Source organism: Oenanthe melanoleuca, chromosome 2 (genome assembly GCF_029582105.1).
Source record: "Oenanthe melanoleuca isolate GR-GAL-2019-014 chromosome 2, OMel1.0, whole genome shotgun sequence".
Lineage (NCBI taxonomy): Eukaryota > Metazoa > Chordata > Aves > Passeriformes > Muscicapidae > Oenanthe > Oenanthe melanoleuca.
Window position 1 is genome coordinate 127,716,556 of NC_079335.1, and position 17,374 is coordinate 127,733,929.

At 37.0% G+C, this 17,374-nt stretch overlaps 2 protein-coding genes across 5 annotated transcripts in view; one reads left to right on the forward strand and one right to left on the reverse strand.

Moving 5' to 3' along the window:
* On the reverse strand, positions 1-14,075 carry DBF4 (DBF4 zinc finger). Of its 4 annotated transcripts, none has more exons than XM_056484481.1 (12): positions 13,748-14,075; positions 12,456-12,634; positions 10,448-10,642; positions 9,633-9,683; positions 9,025-9,094; positions 8,809-8,885; positions 7,348-7,378; positions 7,035-7,077; positions 5,417-5,548; positions 2,819-2,933; positions 2,384-2,511; positions 1-1,238 (listed from the first exon to the last, which is right to left on the reverse strand). In XM_056484481.1, the coding sequence occupies exons 1-12, from the start codon at positions 13,791-13,793 to the stop codon at positions 176-178; spliced, it is 2,130 nt and encodes a 709-aa protein (XP_056340456.1). In that variant the 5' UTR covers positions 13,794-14,075; the 3' UTR covers positions 1-175. The 4 variants fall into 4 exon arrangements, with proteins under 4 accessions (XP_056340456.1, XP_056340455.1, XP_056340457.1 ...); XM_056484480.1 differs by having other exon boundaries at positions 7,035-7,080; positions 12,456-12,631; positions 13,748-13,977; XM_056484482.1 differs by having other exon boundaries at positions 12,456-12,631; positions 13,748-13,976.
* The window catches only part of SLC25A40 (solute carrier family 25 member 40), a 15,831-nt gene continuing 12,480 nt past the window's right edge, over positions 14,024-17,374 (forward strand). The window contains exons 1-3 of the mRNA XM_056484485.1: positions 14,024-14,100; positions 14,952-15,070; positions 17,121-17,180. Coding sequence (XP_056340460.1) covers positions 14,977-15,070; positions 17,121-17,180 — 154 coding nt within the window. The 5' untranslated portion in view covers positions 14,024-14,100; positions 14,952-14,976. The remainder of the gene's footprint in view (positions 14,101-14,951; positions 15,071-17,120; positions 17,181-17,374) is intronic.

Genomic DNA, 17,374 nt, shown 5'->3' on the forward strand with positions numbered 1-17,374 from the left:
TGTGACCAAAGCCAAACATAGTTTTATTTTTCGTATTTACATATACGGAAGCTTTTGCATTAAAAAACTTGAAAACCAAATAATCTGTACATATAATACAGAAATTTAAGTCTTCATGAATAGAATCCTAAATTTTCAAGTCAAATTTAAAAACATTACATTAAATAAACCAGTATTAAAATCCAAAAAATGGAGATGAGGATGAAGAAGAAAATAACGACCACATAACATTTGCATTCTGCCCTTCACATGTATCATTTATGCTCACTGAACATTTGTTCTCAGTGTAACTTGAAAAACCTCCAAATTCTGAGTTTCTTTCACTTGTCTGGAATAACTCCAATAGGGTCTGCAATGGTAAGCTACAAGTGCTTCTCTTCTCGTCAGGAACAGACAGTCTATCTGAATTCTTTACACACAACTCCATATTCTGTTTCTGGATTTCTCTTTTATTCCTTCTCAAGTTAAGGTTCACTTTCCTGTGCAGCTTTCCAGACGGTGAACTGTGGGCAGTGCTGGCAGCTGATGCATTAAGTTCTTTGTTCACAGCGGTATCAGATACCTCAGCCTCCAGAACGACATTGTGCTGCATTTGTTGATGATTATCACATAAATTGAGATGTTTCTTGACAAACGTAGGATTGGCATCTGTTTTTTTCAAACACTTTGCTGGTAGACCTACTGAATTATTTAATTTTCGTTTTTGCTGCATTAAGTTTTTGTCTTTTTCACTAAAATCTGTAACTTGGGTATGAGAATATAAAGTAACCATTCCTTCCTGAAAACACTGTACATTCTTTTTACTTACATCTGGTTCCAGTATATCCTTGCTGAACGGCTCAGAAGCTCGAGACAAGTTCTCTGTGTACACTTTGTCAGTCTTCTGAAGGGGTGGTTGTATGGGATTTGATGATACAACAGTCTCTCTTAACTTCACAGCACAGGAGCAATCAGTCTCAATGTTTTCGTTATTAATTTTGAACTTACTTTTTAGTTCTGAAGGCTGTGATTGGTGACAAAGAACTGAACTGACAGATGCAGAAACAGGGGTAGATGCTGGCACAGAATTTGGTTGTACTTCTGCAGGCTGGCGATCCAGTTTGAGTGCCTGCATTGCAGTATCTTTCCAGGAGTAAGTTTTCAAAGCAATGCACTGCCTTTTCAGTCGCTCTTTCAGCTCATCTGGTCTGGTTATCTTTCCAATAATAGGAGAAAAACATCCTGTGGCACATTTTGTCCTACAATGAAATTGTTTAAAAACGTCAACAAACATAAAAAACCCCATGCAATTTAAATCCATATGCAACTTATTCTAGAAAAGCAACTGCACTGACAAAGGAGCTTTTGTTTTTATTTCTCAAGAAGGGTAGTAACACACTATTTCTGCAGAGGCTGAGTGCCTTATAGTTTTGATGTTTTCTTACTGATTTCTACAGCTCATGAAGCTGTTTTAAAAACACAAGTAGTCTAGTATTTCAGTAAATCTCAACTTATAGTGGCATTAAGAACAAAAGAAGTTAATGAATATAATGCAATGACTATAAATATTTACAAATATTCTGTGACATATAAACAAAATTAACATGATTTTCTTGACAGGATTTCAAGCCTAACAACTCTGAGTATTTTGATATCACAAAAGAAATAAAGGCTTGCTTTATTACGCTATCAGTTGTTTGGTTCTATTTGCATTTCCTTTGATTTCACTAAGAATATATTTATTTCTTCATTATTTGCCCTTTTTAAAATAAATAAACTAGAAAGTAACTCCTTATCTCCTGACTCATTTCCAAAAAATTAGAGCAACATTGAACAGTGTTACTGCTTCAGGTAACAAAGACCTTGGCATCTACAGTCCAAGACACCAAACAAACCTTTTCTATCCTTTCAAGCACTTGAACTACAAAGAAAGGAACATTTGCTTTCTCTGTCCTGCACAGGCAGCACAGAAACAAAGAGGTTTAGAGCACAGGTGGGAAGTTTTTTTACACGTAAGGAGACCAGATTGACTAATTTGCTGTCCTTAGACTACTAAATATGACAGAAAGCAATTCAGAGCAAGATGTCCAGATATTGCTGTCATTCTGTCTGCAATATTTCAATACAGTAGATTGTGTTACAGGAGCTGAAGATAAGTAGGACAACTTCTGGCAACTTTCAATCTCATCTTTCTTTCACTGCACTGTCATCTGCACTTCTAATGTTTTTTTCTCCCCTATAAAACTGATTTGCCACATACAACCTCATTGAAAGTTTTCATGATTTATTTCAGCCTTAAAACCATGAATTTATCCTGTTCTGTTCAGATCAAGAGTTTCAGAACTATCCTCATGTTGAATGTCCTGACTCCTAGAGTCTTCAGAATTTACAACATGTAACTCACCTTTTTATTTTTCTTGTATCATCATCTTTGTATGCAACAAATTCATAAACTAACTTTGAGATTATATCATCAACAACGTTATACTGTGTGCTTTGTGCAAAATTTCGGTGCCGCTCACTTTCGAGATGCTGTAATAAAGAAAAAGCATGAAATAAATCTATTATTACACACATGCATATACAAGTCAATAGTACAACAAGGACCAAGTAAATACCATTAATTTACTACCAGCATCTCTAAGACATGAATTACTAGTGCCTTCAGCTATCAGAGATATGTTTTAATTCTTAATTACTGCTTCTAACATGGGAAAAAATACTAATTTTCTGGTTATTCAGAAAAAATATTTTAAAATAAAAAATGACAGAGAAACCTCTGGTGATACCACATTAAAGAGATAATGGTATCAAAGCATATACTTGACATTTCACATACTGTTTGCAGATCTTCATATTTCTTCCCACAACATTCACAATATCCTCTCTTTTTTTTGTCCTTCTGAGGAAACGGAGCTGGCATTCCACAATCCTTGTCACTGTTTATTTTGTTTCTGTTAAGAGAATATTAATGAGTCTTAAACATGGAACTGAGTGCTCAACTTGACTCTCACAGTATACTCATTCTTACTAACTTTAAAAAAAGCCCCAAAAAAACTTTTATTTCCCCTTAAACAATTTACATTATTCTAGTCAACACTTAAAAAAAGCCAAAGACTTATGCATAGATTTAAAAGCAAACAAAACCCAGAAACATTTACTGCAAGAAGACAGGCAGACCCAGTGGAATTATACGTAAGCATAGAATATCCAGGCTAGTATAGATGTACTACTATCTCTAAGAATAAATTATACAAAATTGCTAAACACACAAAAATCAAAGGACATGTAGAAGTCTCTGTGCACAGCAGATAAAACCCAAACTAGAAACAGCAAAAAAAAAAAAAAAAATTTTAACATCCACTGTTGATTATACATAATTTTGAATATGCTGACCAAAAGCCATTTTGTCCTGTTTTAATAGGTAAAGGGTAAGTGGGAATGCAAAAAAAATGAACCTAAAGTTCTTCCTGGACATTAATGTATAAAGAAGTTTTCAACAGCTGCTCCATGATCTTCAGAATCCTCATCTGGGAAGAACTACTGCTTGCTGCAATCCACTATTAAACCACCTAATATTGATATGCCAGCAGTCAAGCAAAGTCATCAATCTCTACTTCCTTTCTACTTTGAAGGAATAGTTCCATCTCCCTGTTTAGCCAAAAATTACTGACAGATTTTACCAAGTATCTGCATAGATGTAAGCTCAGGACTTTACATCTAAAAAACTCTATTGAAAAATCTCTAGCTTACAAAGCACAGTATTGTTAACACCTTGCCACAGCATTTCTTGGGTTCCCCAGAACAAAGAACTCTTGTGTGTGCTTTAACTGTTACACCAGCCTTCACACCTTCCCTCTGGAAAACAGTAGGACTCACAGAGAACCAGTAAAGCAGGATAGAAGCAATAGGATGGAACATCTGAATACTGAATAAGCCTGCAGGTCTTGCCCAACGCAGAAGCAAATAGAACTAACAACTTTGCTTCAAGAAGTTTTTCTCCCAGGTAAAGGCAAAACAAGTGAACATTCATTCCCCCGTCTCTCTCTCTCCCAAAACTGATATTTGTCACATTCACCTGCTGAGTAGGAAACATTTTCCCACCTAAATGTCTCTTTGGTATGTTACCAACTGAAATATTAATTAGGAATTCAAACATAAATCCTGAAAATATTAATATACCATATTCCTTAATCAATCTATACATAAACTGCCTTTTTGGTTCTTTAATGCTTTAAAAAGAATGGGCCTTCCCAACATCCTCTGAAGAGGCACAATGAGAAATTGCCTTAACACAGCGGTAACCCCTGCAATATATGGCTTTTGCCTTTTCATTTGACTACCTTCCTTGCAATTAAAAAAAAAAACCAAACCAAAACAAACCCCCCCCCCCCCAAAAAAAAAAAAAAACACCAACAAAAAAAAACAAACAAAAAAAACAAACAAAACCACACAACAATAAAAAAGCATCATGGTAATAACAGCTGAAATATCTAGCACTGTGCTATGGTCAAGACTAGACAGAACTGTGGAGAAGCCACTTCATAAAGAAAACAGGAAACACAGCTAAGTAAGTTTTCAGCCCCAAGGATAGAAAAGCATCAACTCACTAAAGACAGAAAGTTCAAATCTACTCTTCACCTAAATATATTTAATTTCTCAATCAATTTTAGAAGTCAATGAAAAAAGCTACGTTGAAACAAATTTAAAACCCCACACTGATTCACAAAAACCAATTAATTAAAAGTCTTAAATAGTTTCAAATCATAAAACTGATTTTTTGCTGAAGTTCTAACTGCATCTGTAGTACTCAAAGAGAGCCTGAATACCAAAACGTACCACATAAACACTTGCTGTACAGCCAGCTGCAATTCTACTGGCCAGCTGGCATCCACTCTCCATCTTTGAAGAGTTGAAGCAGTATTAGCAGTCTACCTAATTTTTGTACATTATCAACAATATATACTCTTTATCAACAATGATTATCAACACCGTGATTGAATATCACTGCTTTAATGAATTCAACTACTTATTTCATCACTACATAGACAAATACAAAAGAAGTCTTAAGAAACCCACTTCCTGTGAAATACCTACTGAACAGCATATCCAAGACGAGAAAAAGAGAACAAACCAGTAAGAAAAAGGAAAAAAAAAAAATTTATGCTGAGCCACAGTGAAAGGAGAAGCACACATTTTTGGATGCATGCACCTGTATGCCCAAAAAAGGACTAAAGACAGCATAAAGAGGCTACAGATAGAGAGTAAGACACCAACAGTGCAGAAAATACATCAGATGAGACATGGCTAATAGTACTACATAGCACAGAAAATTAGAAAACAAGCAATTATTTTAAAAAACACTGAGTTATGGAACACTTCAGAGAACAACCCTCTCCTCTACCCACACCTCAATAAAATAAAGTTTTCAACAAACCTTTCCTTAGGCTGAGTTTGCTTTTGACCAGAAGGATACTTCTTCTCCACCTCAAATGGACTATATGGCTTTGGAACACAATAGTTCAGAAATGGAAAACTCAGTAACTGCAGATAAAATGGTCGGTACTGGCTGTATTGAGACAAAACAAGGGCATGAGAACCATCAAAAATGGAAAAAAAGGCTTCATTGCATACATTACTCTAGGTGCCAAAATCTTGAAAAAATGTTTCTCTTTTACATATGACATACACAAAGCTAAGCAGACAAGTATCTTAGAATAAGTCATTCATTCCTTTCTTGATACTTTTCTCCAGTTTCCATAGCTGTTTTAAACATTACTTGGGATATGACTTGTGTGCCTATTAGTTGTTTTGAGTTGGGTAACCAATAAATCCAATAATTTTGACAATAGTGTATTTGTGCTCCTGAGAAGTAGCTACAGCAGTTCCCAACATCCAATGCTTTTTTAAAAATTTAGTCAATTCACCATTCAAAATATAAGAACTGACCTCTTCATTTCTCAAAAAAATAGCATGCCTGTACATCACTGTACTTTCAGAGATACCAGAACTAGCAACCATATCAGTGCTCTGATTAGATTAAGAGCTTCTAAAATAGGACATGTCAAAACTTCCCATGCAGGATAATTACTTTGAATGAAATGCTGATGACAGTTCAGTCTGATTTTTTTCCCCACATTACTGTTATAAGCTACTCAGGCAAAACTATAAGAGCAAGCCTGGAAAACAAAATAGCAACAGTAAAACATCACCTTCTGCTTCTGAACTGTTACTTATGTTGCATAAACATTAAAAACCATTATGTTAGATAAAAATTTAGAAATGTTTCAAGTGTTTAGTCTTCCACTACATGGTGAAATTCACATATATTTATATACAAATTTCTTCTTACAACTCTGTTGGTCCAATTCTCCCCACTATCCCCATGTTCCTCATACCTATTGCACCAATTCACAGCATGCAACCAGGTTTAGATCTCTTTTTTCAATTCAGGAAAGTATCACGAGAAATCAGGTCAAAGAATTTAGCACTTCTAAACAATATCATAACTCAGAAGTTAGTTAGGAATTTAGAGGTGCAAATTATGATGTGCAGAACCAAACCATTTTTACAATTCATTGTTCTCTCAACTTCTGGCTAACTGGCATTTTCTTACACAACAAAGACTGACAGGACCAGAAAGATGTGAAATTTTCCAAGGCTGAACTATAGGAGTGGAATTCAGTATGCAAAGTTTTACTGGTCTTTTTGGGCTACAGGATTTGGACCTAAGAAAAGATGCAAAGGTTCAGGATTCCCTTTCATTTCTTTGTAGGAAGTAACCCAAAGAATCCACTCTCATGATCTACAAACCCGAGTTACCTGTTAACTTGCCACTTCCATCACCTACTGCAAATATTCCCTACTATACTACTACTTGCTCAATCTCATTTGGTGGCTAAAGACATTTGTATGTCCCTTTAAGAGGGCAGTACACTTCACATCTGAAGACAGGATGGTGAAAGTAACTGAGATTTAAGGACACACTTCCTCAAGTAATTCTGAATTACTCAGTTTGAGAATCACATTACTAAAAGCATGAAGAGAACACTTACCGACTCCTATCTTCCACCCTGATAAATGGACTTTTCAGTCTACCTGCTCAAAGGGGGAGAAAAGGAAATCAATAGAGAATTACTTTTCATCATTTATCCAGTTGCTCCAGCAGCTTAATAAATAAGATGACTTTATTTTAGAACTCATTATGTACAGGTTTCGACAAACTCTTGATTTCCACCAAGTTTCTCTACGTGCTTCTCTTGGACATACAAACTGCAGTACATTTGACCACAGGAGAACTGTATCACATTTTTAAGCATTCACAAAATAAGTCAAGCCAGAAACCTCTACAATTATTGAAGTACTTACTTTTTGACTTTTGAGCAGTAACGTGTTTTCCCTATTAAAAAAACAGAGAGATGGTATAAAATCCCTTTATTATTCTGCACTGTACTTAAAGATTTAGCTGTTGGTAATTTAAGTTATGAGAGTCTCCTTGAGTTAATCATGACTTCATACACTCATGATGAATTTTTCAGGAAACTAAGCTCATTAGTACTTTAAGCAAGATAACATGTTTCCCAAAGAAATATTTCTTTCTACACTGAAAAAAGAAGTGCTTTCCTTCAGATGCCTCAATTTTTTTTTTCTAAAAGCAAATATAAACAAAGAGACCCAGAAAGGTAAATTTATACACTTACTCTCTCCACCCCAAACACCTCGCCATAGTTGAAAGTTCAGTCTTTAATACAGGTAACATTTTTACGACACTTTGTAAATCCTAATTAACTGCAAGCTGCAAAATGCCACCAAAATTTGTAGGACAGCAAGTATCTCCAATTAACACAATTCTTTTCATTTGAATGGATTTACACAGGCTGTGTCTCTTATTATTTTTAGCAATGAAAACTAAAATTTAGAGGAATACTTTGTTTTCAGAAAGAAGTGAAGTCAACACTCAAGCATAAGCTGTTAAATGTACTTGATTTTGGTAAAAGTACAAACTCATTTCATACTATTTGAAACAAACCTCACAAACACAGTGATGATTTTATGTCGTCTTGAGAATATTACTAGCCAGTATTACATTCCAAAACAACTACATGCTGTGTAGTTTGGTTCCATTTACTTATAAGGTCCCACGGCTAAACTAGACAATTGTGCCAATTACAGAGCAACTGCATATGGAGCAAACAAGAGCTACAAGCTTTAATGCCTCACTACATCATAGACTAAAAACCTGAAAAAAGGGGATTTTCACTTGCCAACTCCACATACTTGGCAAAATAGCTTCAAGAAGCTTGACAATCATTCTCTATGAAGGAAGAGTTGTAGATTCCTTATAGAGACAGCTTCTCCAGGAAACATAACTATGATTTTTCAAAATAGAAGAATTTCTAATCACTCTACCACAGGGAATATTACACAAGGCAATGTAGCCACCACCAACATCACACTAAAACAACAATACATTTTCATTTTTGACAATTACTTATGAGGCAGGCAGAATGGAAATTTCAGACAGTTCAGCTCTTCCGACTCTTAGATATCCTTTGCAAGAGCACAGCTCTACACAGTACAGAATTAATGCTACTAAATAAGTTATTTTTAAATAATGTTGAAATACACAGCAAATACTTCGTATTTCCAAAGAGTTTTTAAACCAATCCACACGACATACAAGTCTGTGAAAAACTGAAAATGAGAAATACCTTCATTAAAATAAAATCTACAATCTTTGCAGCAGGCAGTACTTAGTACTTTAGTACTTAATGTTTTCTTAGTTAATGAAACAAATGACAATTTTACAAATGGCAGAGAGGCACTTACCACATCTTTAGAAGAACTGCCTGCTCTTTTGATTAGATAGAGCTCCCTTTTCTTTTGTTCAATGCAATTCTTAACATCTGGCAAAAAGTGGGAGAATTATACTCAGTTGACTCAATTTTGCATGTTTGACATAACTTAGTATTTCGAATTCAACAAAAGAACAGTTAAATGAGTGTTACACATTCAAGTCACGCTTCGTTTAATAAAAATATTTACCATCAATATGAAGTATCTTCACTCCCCAACTCAGTGCATTGGATAGTATACTACCAGAGGGGATTAAGTCCTGCAAGCAATAAATTATATTAATAATTTTAAACAATACATAGTAATTACTTAAAATAATTAAAAATATACCATGTATTAAGAAAGCTGAGATTAAAATGCAGATGCTTTGCTTCTAGTCAAAAGAATACTCTCCTAGACTCCTCTTCTGTCTCTCTCTGTATTACAGCACCTCACCATCAAAAGAATACATTTAACCTTCAGAAAACCAAAACTATTTTTTATGGTCACACTTTATAGTAAGATTGAAGACAGTGAAGTTATACATTAACTTCATGAGTACCTCTCAAATGCTAGTTATATTAGCAATCCTGAAATTTTACTACTTATTTTAAGACTCCACAGACTTCCAGTTCTTCAGGAAGTACCCAGAAAACATACCTGACACTTCATTTAGGACAATCCCTCAACTCTTGCCTGAGCATTCCATGATTGACTTCTCTCTAAAAACCACTAAGACCACTTTTACTACTGCTTGTTTTCTAGAAAAACAAACCACCAAGGTTCTGAAGCACAAGTTTCTTAATTATTTGGCTTACCTGTTCTTTGATTGCTTTTTCAACCAAGGACTTTCCTCTGCTCATACGTATCTACATTAAAACAGAAACACATTTGTAGTGAAGAGATGATATACATTGCTCTTAACAAATACATATGTTAGCCACTAGGGTTTATCTATCCAGGTTGTTTGTAAAATGAAGTGACCTCACCTATGCAATACAAAGACCAGTCTGCAGCCTGGTTGTGTTTCTAAATAAACACCATATATATAGTACAGCTAATTATTTTCAACTGTATTTTGAAAGAAGACTTGCACATGTAAAAAACTTCACATAAACCTGCATAAATTCAGATACAAACTCTTGCAACTAATGTGATCCCATAAGAAAGAGTTCAGAAAAAATTTATATTCATAATACTCAATTTAAATTATTTCCTACTACTACGAGAGTGTGTTTCTGCAGATATCAGAATTAACAACATCAAAGCAATCAGATTTTAATAGGCTGTGTTGTTAAAGAGACAGGAATTACAGGATGTCATCAAGTGCCTGATCCAGCTGTCAAGCATGACATCAGTGTTTTAAGTGAGACATACTACATTAGAACATATTTGAACATATTGCTTATTTGCAAAAATGGATCCTTTGTAAAATTAGTTTCAAAAAATTTCCCGAATTAGTTTGAATTGGTTAACAATTTAGCCTGAATAAATTTAAAAGAATACTTGAAAGAAAAACCCTTATTCACCCAAGGAACTGCTGCCACCTTTAGGAAACAAAATAGGAGAAAAATTTTAAGAGCATATCCTATGGATTGCACATGACTTGAAGAATTATTACTAAGAAACTTACTGTATCTACTATCTTAAATGAACTTCCATCATGTCGATCTTTTCGGCTGCTAGGATGAGGTGAACCATTTCCTCCATTAGGTGCAGATTCTGGACTAGGAACAGGAGAAATCTGGCCAAGAGCTGGTGCAAATTTTGCCTCCTTTTTATTAGTCACCAGATAGTTTATATCTTTGCTAAGAAAACTATCCACTCTCTAAATACAAAGATAAAAAGCCAATAATTATCTCAGGACAATAGAACAGTAACTCAATTTTACATAGAATATTTTAAAGGAAAGTGATAAAACTACAAAAACACTGAGTTAACAAGAAAATATTTTTTTAAATACCTGGATGACAATTAAGTTGTACTAGCATCTTACCAGTTGCGAATTCTAATTTCAATTTTTTTAGTTTTGCAATCATTATCAAAACAGCTTTGCTTTGTTTTAATGATAACTATTTTTTACTATCTACCTGTAATACTTTCCAATTACAAGAATGCAAACACTGCATTAAGGAATAACAGACTAATTCAAGGAAAACAATTCCCTCTAATTTTAGTAAACAGAAATTACACAGTAGCATTCAGGTAAACTTAAAGGCAGGTGTTTGCAAATGTAATTTACAGTTTACAAGAAACTATAAATTTACTGAGTTTAGAACCAGCAGAAAAACTAAAATTTCAGGATAGCTACCATGTTTCACACCTACTGTTTTCATAACACTTCTCAAAAAAGTAAAGTCTTAAGTAGGTTCATATTCTCATACTCAGGAATATAACAATGTGTTTATTCTACACTTACTCTCATTTCGCTCCTTCAGTCTCTTTCATTGCCAACTACAGTGCAATCAACAGCTATCTGCCTTGTTATTTCATAGTTTGAGGTATTTTCCTCTTTTACACAATTCAGTGTGGAAAGCACAAATCACCTTGAAACTGTGCCTTTCAATTCTGCTCTATGTAGCTTTTACAGAAACAGGATATACAGAGAGAGGCACTTCTAAGTGCATTTCACACAAGTAACAACAGAACATGTGGTAATTGATCATGAGACGTTGAGCACCTCAGGTTGAGGCATTTACTCCTCAGAATAAGAGAAAAAAAAAATCTTCCTTTTCAGTCTCTGAGTTCTGATCTTACTTTTCACATATGAAGTCCTAAATTCTGGTTTAGAGAGAAAGACAATTGACAGCATGCACTTATTTGATGTTAAATGTAAAACAATGCACTTAACTCAAAACTGTGTTATTGGCATTCTTTACCGACATTATGGTTTCAGAGAGCACCTTGATTTACAAGCACCAATTTCAAAGCTGCTCAGTGTCCCTCTGATGCTCATTGTCCCTCTGAGGTCAAAGAACATTGCCAAAGCAGTGTTCAGAACAGCTAGCAATTTAAGCAGATCCCTTCTGCCTCTGTGCTTAAAAGGTGTTTAGTAATATGCAGTTAATATTATTATTAAATCCTGTATTTGCTTGGATCAAAGAGGTCCTTCCATACAGAAAGGAGAATTAGGAAAAAAGTTAGTAAGACACTTATGAAATTTATTATTTAAATAAGAGCATTCAAAAACACTAAGATAGTCTGTGAAAAAATTAGTGAGGTTACTGACTTACAGAAAACATACACAAAACTCTTCCTTTAATCTCTTTAGGTTCAACTGAATACTGTTAGTTGTAGCATGTAAACATGTCAATATAGCACAGAAGAAAAATCACGTCAAACAATGAAATCTAATACATTTGGATAAAATTTTAAGTCAGGTGAATAATCAATTGAAAATAAAACTTCCTAATAAGAACTTTTGTTCCAATCATCAGTAAAGCAGCTTCTCTTGAGAACCCACAGAATAATTTGTTGACAAGTTCATTGTTTGTACTGAAGTTTAAGACAAACATAGAAAAATAAGACCCCATCTCAGATAACTACAAGTAACATTAAAATGCAGTTACTAAGAACACAAAAAAGGAATTACACATGCACTTTTCCTTCTAGGTTCACACAAGCCTCTATCATTAACTTACCCCTCCCAGCTCTTTGAGGTCCTTTCCTAACTTCTCAGAGATCACATTTGATGGGATATCGAGGTAAAAAACCTTCCCAGTGAGTGGCTTAAATTTGAGTTTCTCTGGTTTTCCTGTGCCTTTTTTCACATTCTTCAGGGAAGATCGTATCTTTTCTGTTTTTGCTTGTACTCCATCTGCTGGAAAAAACAAACAAAAAAAAATTTAAACAGAACTGGACTTTGTTTTTATTTCTAAAAGGGAAGTTTTAAATTATGGAAATGGATGGAGCAAGCTTTCATAGAACGGCTTGGGCTGGAAGGAACCTCAGAGATCATCTAGTTTCAACCTGCCTGCCACAAACAGGGACACCTTTCACTAGGTTGCTCAAAGCACAATTCCACATATTGTTTTACATTGGTTTTTACATTGATTTTTCTGACTTACTCCTAGTTACTTCTCTCTTAGAGAAGCTCAAGACAATGAGAGCTGCTACAGGAAGTGAGCAGGCCTCTTCTGGAGACAAAAAGGCAACATGCACAACAATCCCTGTGTTAAGTACTCCTTTCTCCCTGAAACAGACTTAGATAAGAAAGGAAGCAGAACAACTTCTCGTGCTGCACAATTCTCTAAGTAAGGTTTATGAGCACACTAAATAACGCAGGGACAGCAGTCAGTTTTGTAGGATCTGGAAGATAAAAACATAGAGAAATAAGAAAATGAGGAAACACAGGTTGGTGTAACTGATCCAGAGTCTAAACAGAAAAGATGGATGATAAGCAAGCGTGCAAGGGAAATTCTGTAGATGATCACGGATCAAATATGGTGTTATGCTCACCACACACATGCCAGGGCCGTTCAAAAATTAACACTCTAAACACCGGAATTAATATTGGGAGCACGCATATTAAACGTCTCAGGGATAATGAAAAGTTTGGATTAGTTTGGTTATCAGGACTGCAATAGCAGTGAAGAGTCTCTCTCGCAAAGGGGGTGCGTTCTCACACCCCGGGCCTAAGGATCCCCCCATACAAACACCAGCGAAGCCTGCCCGGGGGGGAGAGCAGCTCGCCCAGCAGCAGCCCGGCCATTTCCCACACACTGGGGCACGCTTCCACGTTTAACTCCCCACGCCACGCCAAGGCCCTTCCAGCCGCCCCCGCCCGCAGCGCCAGCCCGAGGGCGGCTCGGGCCCGGAGCCGGCACGCGGCGGGCGGCGGCGCCTCACAGCCCAGCCGGGATGGCGGCCCGGGCGAAGAAAGGCCCGACCGGCGGCAGCTCCCCCGCGCTGCCCGCAGCCCCCCGCCGCTTACAGGGACGCGCTCCTTCGTCGGCGGCCTCGGCAGCGCTCGGCTTCATCTTCCCGCGGAGTCACATCGTGCTGTGCTGTGCTCCGCTCCACCGGCACCCCCGATCGGCTGAGCCGCCCCGCGCCGCCTTCCCGCCTCAGCACAGCGGCTCTGCGCCCTCACCAACTGCCCGCGCGGGCCCGGCCCCGCCCCGAGGGCGGGCGGAAGGCGAGGCGGGAGCCGGGGGACGGAGCTCGGCGGCCTTGGCTCGGGAGGCGGGGAGCGCTGGTTCTCCTCTCCTCGCCACGGCCCGGGCTGTGCTTGAGCGTGGGGACCTTTGTCCCCGGCGGGCGCAGCCGGGCGTTGCTGACAAACGGGTATGTACTCAGCTGTGGGCAGCGGTCCCCTCCTGAGTTAAAGATACAGGAGAAATAGACAATATCCGCACCCACCGTTGCCGTTGTTAGCACCTGAGAGGCCAGAGTTGTTTTGTGCAACTTGATCTTTTTTATCCGACTTGAAACGTAGTGAAAATAGCAAAACGTTCTTGTAGAGCCAATGAAAAGCTTAGATTAATGTCTCTAATAAAGTTAGGGCTGCGCTTAAGCACGGTGGTGCATTTTGAAAGAGACACCTCTATTTGAGGATTTAATTTTCTGAAGTATTTTTATTATTTTCTCCTGTCCTGGGCTAGTTGCAGGTATTGTGAGTGCATTCCTAAATTGCTGTGACCATGCCTGTGCAGCCGTAGGTCAGGATTTGCTCAAGGAATTAACATTTGATGGTAGCACTATTAGTAGTTAGTCCCTGCACCAGGCATCCCTAGCCGGCTGTTGGATCAGCCAGGAGACCCTTCTAGGTTCTCTAGGAGAGATGGGAGCAATGGGCCACGGGCTGGGCGTTTATCTTTGTAAGGATTATTTGCATGTTCGTAAACACTTCGTTGCAATTAATACGTGTAAAACATTCAATGTGGTTTGCAATAACATATAAATGTTGTAATTAATGTAAAAAGGATTTTGAAGATTTATTATCTTTAGAAAACTCACTTGCAAAACATGGCTCAAATACTCTCAAATAATCTCAAAAATTACTGAGATGCTTGTATATGAGTAGAAAGGTAACACTGCTGGTTCTACATAGCTTAGTAATGAAAATTGAAAATATTTATCCCTTTTTCTGCGAATTTTGAGCATAGTCTTACAGTATGTTTTTCTGATCCTTACAGGTTTGTCTTCTTTGGGGATAAAGCCATGGCTGAAATGAGTGATATCAACGTACAAAAACTAACCATCGTTCAGCAAGCGATAGCCTCTTGTTGTGGAGCTATAATTACATCATTATTTGGTAAGGGAAACTATGAAGCTGGCCACAGAGAGAATCTTACAAAGTGATTACCCTTAAGTTTGACTTAGCATGATGTTTGCTTATGTATGTTTCCACTAAAATGTTCAACAAAGATATTTTTTGATAGCTTTCTCTTTTTTGTTAGCATGATTAATTGAAATATTTTGTGCCCCTGATAATGTCTAACTATTTCTGAAAATAAGAGTAATATTTACTAACTTTAAATTTCTGGGGTTTTTTTCTATTTCTTGTAGTTAATTATTGCTTTCTGTTGAGAAGAAACAAAATTATTAATAAAAATTAATTTCCATATTTCCTGCAGTTTCAAAAATATATAAAAGTCTGCTTTACAGTACAACACCCAAATCCTGCAAGGCTGGTCCTAGTGAGGCATAGTAATAACAATTCTTCTCTGATGTCTTACCCTGTCAAATACTTTTATTGTTGGATTTGGTTTGATTTTTTTCTTTTTTTTTCCTTAAACATTGCTTTTAAGGACACATTTTTGTTACTCTCTTAAATTTCGGGATAGCAGGTGGAATTCATCTTCTGCCTCACATTCAGTCATGTCACTCAGGACCTCCTTCCCCATGCATACCTAAGGAGGCATTGGTTGGTTACATTCAGCACTAAGTGTCTCTTGGAATTCTACAAACTCATTAGCTCATACTTTGTGCTTCTGATACTTTTTGTTTTAAGATGGCCTTTAGTTGTGGCTTTGGTTTTAATGTGGATTAAGCTGCAGGGAAATGTGCAATTTTCTAAGCACAATTTCCCCCCACAAAATGTTTGCAGAATAGGATCTTGCCCGTTCAATTCAGGAACTGTTCAATTCATAGTCTTTTTGTTCTTTTTCACTGTGTGTCCTGTACATCAGACCTGTGGAATTCCCAAGATGGATTTCAATTGTATGTACATACCACAATTCTAGTACAGGGTAAGGTGCTGGTGCTCAAGAGAGGTACAGGAGACTGGCTCCTGTCTGAAGTGCCGGCCTGAGATGAGCTAGAATAGTGTGAGTGGCTGAAATGCTACTACATGGCAAATTTTAAGTTATTTAGTTGAACTGTAGGAGTCACATTTAGGTCCCTACATTTAGATACTGAAGTGTGAGCCAAATATTCAGCCTTTTAGTCAACTGAGAGGCAGCACCAGAGAGCTGAGGTGTGACTGCATTGCCTGAGCGTAGGAGTGTCTTCAGTGAGACACGGACTGGTGTTTGACTTTAGCTGATGCTTGGTAAGTAAGGTTGTAGGTCTTGTGTAATTTCTGCCAAGTCTGTAGGTATTTTGGATTCCTTAGAGACTCAGATGGGACAAGCTGCTTATATGCAGGCAACTGAATCAAGCCCTCAGCTGACATGATCAGAGGAAGGTGGTCCAGCTGCCCAACCACTGCAGTGTTCAGCATGTCTCAGCCTGTGAGAGTTGTAAGGGCTGCAGTGGAAGCTGTGAAATGTTCCCTAAGCCTTCACTTACTTTTCAAGAACCCCAACGTTTTACATTCTGGCTACATGCAGCAAAAAAATAAAAGTGCATGATGAATTTAACTTCTATTATTTTTTTTTTTAAGTTGTATTATGGTCAGTTTATTGAAAAAGAACAAACATGGAGAATGCTGTGCTCCTTTATATGCTGGAGGCCAAAATTTGATTTTGCATGATAAGATGCTAGTTAAAAGGGGTTAGCAGCATAACATAATGTAAGAAGTTCTAGCAATCAGACAACATGACACAGTGTTTTTTGAATATATCTTTGTATATCTCTAATGCTTCATGTCCATGCAACTGTTAGTAAATTAGAAGAGATAGATTTGATGTCTTTCAAACCATATAGGGTGTGTAGTTCTTTGTCTCTGATAACATTGTCTCTGTCTGCTAACATCCATTTTCTGTCTGCTTGATAACATTGTAAGGACTGTTAGTTCAGGGCTTTTTCCCCCTCTGGAAACAAAAAAAAAAAAGTTGTAGAAGTTAATGATAAGGCATCTGTAAACTTCTACATTTTCAGGGTATCCAGGGTGTTTCTAAATGACTTCTGTTTCATTTTAGTAACTCCTTTAGATGTTATCAAAACTCGACTGCAAGCCCAAAGCAATCAATTCCATAAAGGTAAACAAACCAATGTGTAGTATAATGGGGGACAGAGTTTGCTTTTTGCTCTTGTATTTAGCTGATAGTTGTCATAATGAGGTGCAGAATGTTTGAGTTTGTTTTCTCCAGTATAACTGTGGGGAGGGAAAAGAAACACACCAGTATATACTAAACAGACACAGTAGAAAAAAAATCCCATACATCCATACCAT